Genomic DNA, 10,000 nt, shown 5'->3' on the forward strand with positions numbered 1-10,000 from the left:
GACACCAAGGTAGCGTGTTACTTTTGATCTCTTAATGTTCATGTCTCCGATTTTGACTATTGGATTCCTATGCAGGATAGCCTTTAGCAGTGTGTATGTTGTTTTGTTTCCAGCTACCTTGAGCTTGTTGTCTGTGCACCATTGTGTTATTGTTTTGAGTGTATCATTGGCTCTGTCTTCTAGCTGGGCATGGTTGATTGCTGACACTGCCACAAGCAGGTCATCAGCGTAAGCGACAACTCCATCTATCGTATTGTGCTCCTCAAGTAAATGTAGGAGCGGTTCTATCATTATGTCCCACAAGATGGGGCCGCAGATCGACCCTTGCAGGCAACCTTTAGTAATGCGTTTGATTACTTTCTTGTCGTCCATATGCCAAGCGACTGTTCTGTCCCTGCAGTAGTCAACAAGACTGTTGTACAGTGATTCCGGTACCTGCAGGTGTCTGAACCTCTTAAAGAGGGCCGGCCACCATAGATTATTAAATGCACCCGAGATGTCTATCATGATGGTTAGTGTGTATTTTGCTGGTGTATTGTGTACGATTTGTAGTGCTTTGTTGATTGCATCATCAATTGAATTTCCTTCCCGAAAGCCATATTTATGTGGTGTCATTCCCCGAAGTGTGCGATGTGTTTGGAGTCTTTTACAAAGGAGTTTTTCCTGTGTTTTGGCGAGTGTGTTGATGAGACATATGAGTCTGTATGATTTTGGTTCTGACGGGTCTTTGTCTGGTGCTTTCTTGATGATGACTGTCCTAGAGGCTTTCCACACCACAGGCACACGGCCTAGCCTTAAGGCGTCGTTCAGCAGTGTTGTGAGGTATGGGGTGATCTGTGGTGCAATCTGTTTAAGTACCTCAGAGTGGATACCATCTGGTCCAGGAGCTTTCTTGTTTTTAAGTTCTGAGATCGCTATCGCCACCTCTTCCTGCGCAAATGGGCAGGTGACGGTTGGTGTGGTGTAAGCTGTGGTAAGTTCACATCTCAATGCGGCTTGTTCTGGTGTCTGTGGTGGCGATGTTGTCAGGAAGGAGTTTGCCCAGCAGGTACTCTGCTGTGCTTCTCCAGCCTTTTGTCATCACCCCGTCATCCTGTCTTAGCATTCCCAGAACTAGTGGGTTCTTGATTTTTTTCGGTCGCGATCTTGTAAGGTTCCCCCAATATGTTTAGTTGTGTTTGTCTTGCTATGTGGTCATTCCATTGGTCCTTTCTAGTCTTGTTTAGTTCTTGTTTGTATTTGTCCTTGGCAAGCCGGTATTCGTGTAGTCTTAATTGTCTTTCTCTGTCCGAGATTGCCCTTTGGTAGAGTCTACGTTTGTGTCTGGTGTCCTGTTTGAGTTGTGTTAGGCGTGCAGTCCAGGGGATGGTCTGCTGTTTTGTTTTGCGTGATGTGGGGATGCAGGTGTTCTGTATGTGCCTGATAATTTCTGTTAACATGTGTGCTCTATAATCAACACTGCCTGTGATGTTCTGCAGTGAATGTTCCTGTATCTTGCGTCTTACTGTGTCCCAATCTGTCTTATGAAAGAGTGGTTGTGTTGCTGTGTTGTCGTGTGCTGTCCTCTGTAAAGTCAGTGTGCTGACGTTATGGTTACTCATGGTGATGTGGTCGTGCACTGTCCAGTCTTGTATGTAGATGGTCGCAGCGCTATTTACAAGGGTGATGTCTATGTTGGACGAGAAGCCGTCATGCCCTATGAATGTTGGATGGTGTCCTTCCTCGTTAATTACGTGCAGTCCGTTTTCATGTATTATGTCATTGATTATTCCTCCTCTGTCGTCGGTTCTGTTGGAGTGCCATGGAGTGGATTTTGCGTTAATGTCTGCACAGATTAATAATTTTTTGTTGCCAGCGTGTTGTGCAATTTGTCTAATGGCATTGCATGCGGATGGATGCAGTGACTGTATTGAGCATAAATCGATGCGACGACCCATGTGTCGCCCCAGTGCGTGATCTCCACTGTGGCAATGTGTTCTGTGCAAAGTTCCGTGATCTTAACCGGGTGGATATCTTTGTTTAGGATTATGACTGACGCCTTGCAGCCTGCCTTACCCGATATCGATACCGCGTGGGGGGAGATGTTGGTGATGTGGCCTCGTTTGGTATATGGTTCCTGTATATACAGGATGTCGCAGTTAAGCTCACTCAGGACCTCAGGACCAGACTAACGTGTGTACTTCTCATGGCATTCAACTGAGCAACCCTCAGTTCGGATGCTTCACATGGACGTAGCACTTACTTCCGGTTTGATTGAAGTCAAAGTAGGTCCTCCCATAGGCCGTAACGTGATCTTTGTATAACTTATCGAGATCAAATTTTTCCTCTCTGCGGGCGCATACCTGCAGAAGTAGGTCTAGCAGACTTTCTGAGTCCGTGGGAATTTTTTCTGTTTTCAGAATTATTCTGTCTGTCTGCTATGTTGTACGAAAGCAGACTGAGTTGCCATAAGGGTGATATAGTCTAATGATCATCTTTTGCGCCGTTTCAAAGAGCTCCCTTTTTTCTAATCTACTTAATTTTAGGTTTAAATTTACGTTATTATAATTAAAATCGCTGTTGGTGGTAGCGGGTGTCGGCGTCTGCGCCGTCTTGGGGTGTCGTGGCTGAGTGGCAGCTGCACGTTGCCCCTCGGCGATGGGTGCTTTGTTGATGCTGCTGTTGATATGCGCAGGAGGAGCAGCCGGTGGTGCTGGTGTTCCTCTTGCTGACAGGGACTTCGGTGATGAGAGGGTGCTGGTGTCACCAGTGGAGGGCACTTTTGTAGCACTGGGTGGTGGAGGCACCTGTGGTTGCCATAAATGATCGTCACACGATAATTCTTTTCCCACACGTATTAGTTGTTTCGACGCCTTGGATATTTCTGTCACTCGTTGGTTCTTTCGGATGGCGCTTCGCGTTTCACAGGGGTGGTTGTACTAGTTTGATGATTATGTACGCTACACTCATTGGTGTAAGGACAGCGGTATATGTCATCGTCGTCTTGTGAGGGTGTGTCAGTGTGACATATCATCCGTTTATTTTGCACATAGTGTTGGGTGTTGTCAGTGTCTTCGTCCTTCGTCTGCGTGCCGGTCTTGTTGGTTTGGGTGTCTGGTACGTCTGTTTCTTTGGGGTTTAAGGTCTCACCTTGTACAAATCTGATAGGCTTTATGCACCCCTCGCATTTTTTGGTGTCGTAAGTATGGCGGCACGCTGGATTAGATATATAGTCTTGGCTCTTCGGCATCATGCTTTTGTGATGTTGCTGTGGTTGGTCATGTGTGTCATGGTTGTCTTGGTTGTGTGAGGATGCAGTGCTTGTTACTATTAATGCGTCTTAAAGTTCGTCAATTCTGTTCATTAGCGTCGTGTGGAAAGTTATCCAATGTAGGATTTGTCTCTTCATTAGTTTGGCTGCGTCTGATGGTATCTGTCCTGTTAATGTAAGGTCGTCTATGAATTCGATGGTTGCATAGTGGCTGTCTTCAGGTTCGTGTTGTGTGCCAGTCGTGGGATGTGGCCGTCATTGGGGTAGTCGTCAGGGAGTAATTTCTGCCTCTTACGCCCAGTTATGGCACGCTGGTGATTACGGTTTATTGTCGAGGGTGACTTGTATGGGTGCATCTGTGCTTGGGTTGGTTTGTGTGTCCCACCGGTCGGACTTGAAGGACGGTTAGTTTCCATAGTCAGTGCTATCGATTAGGCGGTCTAGGAGCTGTTTGTATGTTTGGCAGGCACCACCCTTGCTTTTGTTGCACCTACGGTTCCTGTTATAACAGGGGATGCAGTCAATGGACTCCTTGGCTCGGCACTCGGCGCGTTTATGGCCCTTCTTACCGCACCTTGAGCAGATGGCGGCTTGTTCGGTGCACCCTTTCGTTGTGTGACCAATGTCGCAGCAGTTGTAGCACTGGCTCACGGCTGTGTAGTCCCTGACGGTTAGGGATTGGTAGTCTATATACACCTTACCCTTTTTCGTTAAGAACCAGTACAATTTCGGTGATACTTCAAGGACCTGATGGTTGTATTCCCTGCCCTTCAGTCCTGTGTGAAATCTTATTTTGACCTCGCTGTCAGAGTCGTCTTTCGAGAAGTCGTCGCTTAAATTTTGTTCGTACAGGCACTCTTAAGAGTTTTTTGTCCGTGATCGTGTCGGACACCCGGTAGATCGCAACTAAGGGCTTTCGCTTTCTAGGCCCTTCGCAAACTGTTCAATTATCGTAGGGGCGTTGCGCCATCACGCAGCCGGCAGAGGCAGAAACGTGCTCAAAGCGATACGCCAACGTGGTGCGTCAGAGGCGACACGCCGCAGTGGGCGGATCAACTGTTGACGCTGCCGGGTGCCGGTTGGTACTGTACGGTGCGGCCCGGTTACACAGGTAAGTCGGCCACGCAGTCCGCTCGCGCACACACAGATGGCGGGCGGGCAGCTCCCGTGCGCTACTGCCTCTCGCGGCAGGACGCGGCACTACGCGCTTAGTACGCGGTCCGCTTGCGCACCGACAGATGGCGGGAGGGCAGCTCCCGTGCACTGCTGCCTCTCACGGCAGGGCGCGGAACTACGTGTCGCGCTTAGCAACACCGCTGTGTGTCGGCCAACGCACTCAGGCCTACTTACGGCACTTCAACGCAATGCGCTCCGACCAGTGCCTAGCGACCTACTTGAGGAACTTTGCGTTCCGTCAACGTGTTTGGCATATCTGTTTGTGATTGTCGTAATTTCCTAAAGATGCCTGTAGGTAGTTCACACGGATTTAATGTTGTTGGAGTGTATTGCTACCTCACAGGCACTGTTCTGGTCAGCTGACTATGGTAATTACTTCGGTAAAGCGAGGAAGCCTTGTAAATTTGTCGACTTTACCTCTCGGCTAATAATAAAGGAAAAAGTGATTTAGAATTTGAATTCGGTTCAAGTTTTCTGTTAGTAACTTCCGTTCATTGTTACGGTTGTTTGAAGGCTGGTTTGAGTCAGATCTATTTAGTCTGTTTCATGGGAGACGCAAACATATGTTAGTGGTAGCCTAGCATATGTCCCTTACTATTTCCGTCAAAATTGAAGTTCCTGAGATCTACTTTTGACAGAAGCTTCCCTTCACTGTTCTGCGCTTTACATGCAGTTTCGGTGGATATTTGGCCGTTGCTGAGTGAAAAAAGTCCTAACATATGTTGCGATCTTGACTCGTCACATGCATGATTTCTTACTTTCCATTTATTCGATGCACTTCACAGCCTATTATTAGTATTGTTAGTATCGTCAATTGTTCCTGTGTGTGTTAGTAGTGTTTCATGGGTGTTAGTTGCTGGTGAAACACCTTTGGTGAGGTCCACTGCGAGTCCAGCTCGTGGCAGATACGATGTCACGTTGGTGCACTATTTTCCCACTTGAGCTTGTGGATTTTTCACAGCACTGTATCACAACACACGTAATTGATGTTTATCGCTGTTCTGATGCACTCGTTGACGTGATTTTCCGCGAAAAAACCGATACGAAAACTATTATGGCAGGAGCGCGCGCGGGACACGTCCGCTCCGCTCGGCTCGGCGGCGGCGGCGGGTATAGGGACAATTTTTTTTTTTTTCCCCCCCAAATTTATGAAGCATACATAACCCACTTTCTAACACTTTTGAGTGGGCGTATTAAGACTAACTATCTCTGCTATTAGCACTACAGAAGTGATTTATTAATGCATGCATACTATCTAATTATTAAGCAGCTTTGCCATATGTGAATTTTCGGCCTCTTAGCCTCTCTGGAATCCTGCCAGAGAGTTTCCCGTCCCTAGACACGTGGAGGCGGGCCGCTACTACTGGAGAAACCACTCCATTTATACTATTTTTATTTCCCCCACCACCATACTGATCTAACTACAATTACTAGCTTCTGTGAGTCAAGACTTAAACAAACGTAGTATATACATATTTACAATTGCGCATAAGATCTGAAGCGCATTTACTCTCTCCCAAGGTAGGCTCGCTGGACCTCCCTTGAGATTTTGTTTACCAATTTTGCGAAATTGCTGAACAAATCGCTTTTTGTCAATATTTCGTTAATATTTCTTGTTCGCAGAAGCTGCCTCTTTACTGAGACAGCCTGTTCGTATATTGGGCACTCGAACACTATGTGTTCTGGCGATCCTTCGTGGGCACCATATTCACACTCCGGTGTTGCCCTTTTCCCTATTTTATGCAGGTACATGGGATAGGGACCGTGTCCTGTAAAGAAGTGAACTAGGCCCTGTGAGGGCTTCATTATCTTGTTCTTTAGTCTTCCTCTAACTGTGGGTAGAAACCCGTGGACTCTGCGGCCTGTAGTGGACCCATCCCATTCGTCCTGCCAAATGTCAAGCACTTTTCCACGGATGGCTTTGACGCTTACCGGAGGAATGCCCATTATGTTTTGCACCATTTCGATGTTCTGTTTGTGCAGCCAGTAGAAGGCTGCGTTCTGCCTTATTATTAGGTCTAGTGGACATAGACCCATAATTACCAATAGTGCATCTGTTGGACTTGTGTTGAATGCTCCAATGCATCTCAACAGAACGTTCCTCTGTATTCGCCTGACAGCGGCGGCAGGCCGCACCAGAGTGGATGTGTGCCCTACTATTGGTGCCAATATACTGTTGTGGTAGATGTTTATTGCTTTTGACGGCAAATGAAATCATCTTTGTCCAGTTGATGTTATCTTATTGAACAGAGCTAAGGACTTTGTCGTCATTTGCTCAATATGCGGAATGAAACTTCAATTCTCATCTAGACATACCCCTAGGTAACGGGCATATCTCTGTCGCGACACTGCCTGGCCATTAATTCTGACTGTTAGGTCCCTATTTAACTTGCCTTTTAAGAGCATGTATTGCGATTTTTGTGGTGCAATCGACATTTTATTCTTCTCACACCAATCTGTTAACAGACAAATAGCCAGTCGTGGTCGGTCTTCGATCACAATGTGTCACCTTCCACTAGAATTACGAGATCATCCGCATAAGCAACGCCTCCCAGAACTGCAGTCTCTCCCTGCAGAACGTTCAACACTGATTCCATGTTGATATCCCAGAAAATGGGACCACACACAGATCCCTGGGGACGGCCACGGGATACTCTCTTAGATACGACGGCTCCAGGAGCCGTTATTTTAGCGATTCTTCCATCACAGTAGGCCTCCAGACGGCCATATAGCAGCTGTGGACACCCAATCTCTCTTAGGCGAGAGAAGAGTGCCGGCCACCACCACAGGTTATCGAAGGCCCCTGAGATGTCTATCATTATGCTCAGAACATACTTCGATGTAGCTGAGTGAACAATCCGGCAAACCTCATTGATCGCGTCCTGAGTGGAGCGACCCTTTCGGGATCCGAACTGCCTATCACTCATGCTGTGCAGAGTTCGATGACTCTGGAGACGGTCAGCCAGCAACTTCTCAAATGCTTTGCCCATTACATCCAGCAGACAGATAGGCCGATAGGATTTCGGCACCGTTGGATCTTTAACAGGGCCTTTCCTGATAATTACAACTTCTGCAGTTTTCCACTTTAGTGGATAATAGCCCCTTTGTAAACAGATGTTGTAAATACGACTTAATGCCGGGGCGACCAAGTGTGCAAGTCCCTGTAAGATCTCCACAGGGATCCCATCAGGGCCAGGCGCCTTCTTTCTTGCAAAGGTGTAGATGGTTGCTTCTACCTCCTCTGCTGAGAAAGGGCACACGTTTGTATCGTTAAGATACAGAATCGAGAGCGCCTGGCGTATTTCCCGCTGCTCGTGCGAGTCTTGGTCTTCGATGTCATCTGGCAGTAATGTGTCAAACAGCAGTCTTGCTGTTTCTTCCCAATTCTTGGTCGTGTCACCATCCCCAGCACGTAGTGTGTACAACATCATGGGCGATCTAATTTTTTCTCGAACGATTTTGTAAGGAACTCCCCAAGGGTCTGTTCCCCGCTGATCGTTCACAGATCTTTCCCAGGATTGGCGCCTTGTAATGTCTAACTGATCCTTGTATCTCTGCTTCAGACGACGATAAATACGCAGATGGTATTGTCGTTCGTCGTGGGCAAAGCTCCTTCGATAGTTGGTTCGCGCCCTTCTGACCGACCGTTTGAGCACAGTCAATTCAGGGGTCCATGGGGTGGACTCCCTGCAGATGTATCTCGCTATTCGAGATACAGCCAGTGTGATAGCCGTTTGCACAGAGCTTACCAGCTCCTCCACAGCTTCATCAATATTACCTATGTCCTCCCCGAACTCAGGAGGACTGAACACTTGCACGAGTCGGTCCCAGTCTGTCCGCGCATAGTTGAACCATTCCACCCACTCGCCTGACACATGTGCGATGATCGTCACTATTTCAAATGTTATACAGTTATGATCACTGACAGTCAGGTGTCCTCTAACTTGCCAGTTATGGACGTGGGGTGCTGCCCTCTCGCTTGCTAGTGTGACATCAATGTTTGATATTGCACCCGCCCTCCCTGAGTAGGTCGGGGGGTACCCAGGCAAGTTTAGTACATGCATGTGAGTTTCCATTATCAAATCAACAAGCTCCGCACCCCTACCGTCCTGTACATCACTGTGCCAGAGTGGGGACTTAGCATTAGCATCAAGAGCTACAATTATAGCCTGCCCGGCTAAAACTCTCAGTATCCAATTCAGCTGATCAAGATAAATCTTGATGTCATGTCTGAATTGGCAGTAGACGTTTGCAACGTACATACTGTAAGACAACAAATTCAGTTGTACAACTGTAATATGCTCAGTACAGAATTGATTTAATATCGTAGTTTTAATAGTTTTGTTCAATATTATGATTGCACTCATGGGGTTCCCACCCAAGGAAACCACCTGTGCTGTTGCGGGAAAGCCAGGGACACGACCCGTGCAGCAGTTCGGTTCTTGTATCAATAGAACATCTATTTGTTCTTGTTCCGCTACTTTCCTTAGCTCATGTGCAACCATCTGGCTGTGCATTGCATTGACTTGTACCATTTTAAACATCCCCATAATCTGTTCTTTGTATAAGTCTATCCAAGAACATTCGGTGGGTTGGACAATCTTTAGGTCCACCACACTTGCGGCCTCGTCTTCTGCATGGTACACATACTCCTGCTTTGTCCTTATTAGGATAGCCTTTCTTAATATGTCCAGACAGGCCACAATGGCCGCATATGACATCGGGTTGCGTACAATACTTATTTGTATGATTTACATCCTGGCACTTCGTGCATCGTGGCACAGCCAGATAATCTTTTATGCTCAATGTAGAGTAGCCAACATACAACCGAACCACTCTCGTTAGTAATTTCCAGAAACCAGGCGAGACTTCTACCACATGGTATACTGTTAACGTCTCACGTGGACCTACTTTGAAGCGTAACTTGAACTATTCATCAAATTCTCCTCTTGAGATGTTTACATCAAAATTTTGTGCGTATATTGAGTCAAAAAGATTGTCTGCTGACATGAATGTAGGCACATCATACAGACACATCAAAGGTCGACGCTTGCGAGGAGGTTCACACTTCACTTTATTACTTACTTGTTCATTGTTTAATATCTTTTGACTGTCCTCTTGTGAGGCCGTTTCTACTATCAGCACATTCTTTGCAGTATGTACATTATTTATCTTTATCTTGTCCTTCTTAGGATGAATGCACTTCTCAAATGATGAGTTAACAGCTTTAATGTCATCGCCTGATTTAGGTTTTATAAACACTGTAGGAGCAACTTTTTTGATGTTCTCCTGTATGGTTTCTTTTGCTGTCAGTGCCTTGGCAACTGGGGCTCTGGCAACCGCAGCATAAGTCCGAGCCGGTTGACCTCTGAGTCTTTCATTTCCTTTTTCTAGTTCTGTTACCCTACCCTCTGAGAGTGGGCGATTGCCCAGTTGGCCACAAAGTCCCTAATATGATTGATAGCATAATTGCTTATCTTACCGTTTTTTATGCTCGTATCAAGTAGTTTTAGGAATTTCGCATGACGCTCAGCTACAGACAAATTCTCGAAACACGATACTTCATCAGTATCT

At 46.7% G+C, this 10,000-nt stretch overlaps 1 protein-coding gene across 1 annotated transcript in view; it reads right to left on the reverse strand.

The window, feature by feature from the left end:
* The window catches only part of LOC124771316, a 140,013-nt gene that overhangs the window by 123,224 nt on the left and 6,789 nt on the right, over positions 1-10,000 (reverse strand). Inside the window, exon 3 of the mRNA XM_047249322.1 lies at positions 2,624-2,786. Coding sequence (XP_047105278.1) covers positions 2,624-2,786 — 163 coding nt within the window. The remainder of the gene's footprint in view (positions 1-2,623; positions 2,787-10,000) is intronic.

This window comes from Schistocerca piceifrons, unplaced genomic scaffold, assembly GCF_021461385.2.
Source record: "Schistocerca piceifrons isolate TAMUIC-IGC-003096 unplaced genomic scaffold, iqSchPice1.1 HiC_scaffold_936, whole genome shotgun sequence".
Taxonomy (NCBI): Eukaryota; Metazoa; Arthropoda; class Insecta; order Orthoptera; family Acrididae; genus Schistocerca; species Schistocerca piceifrons.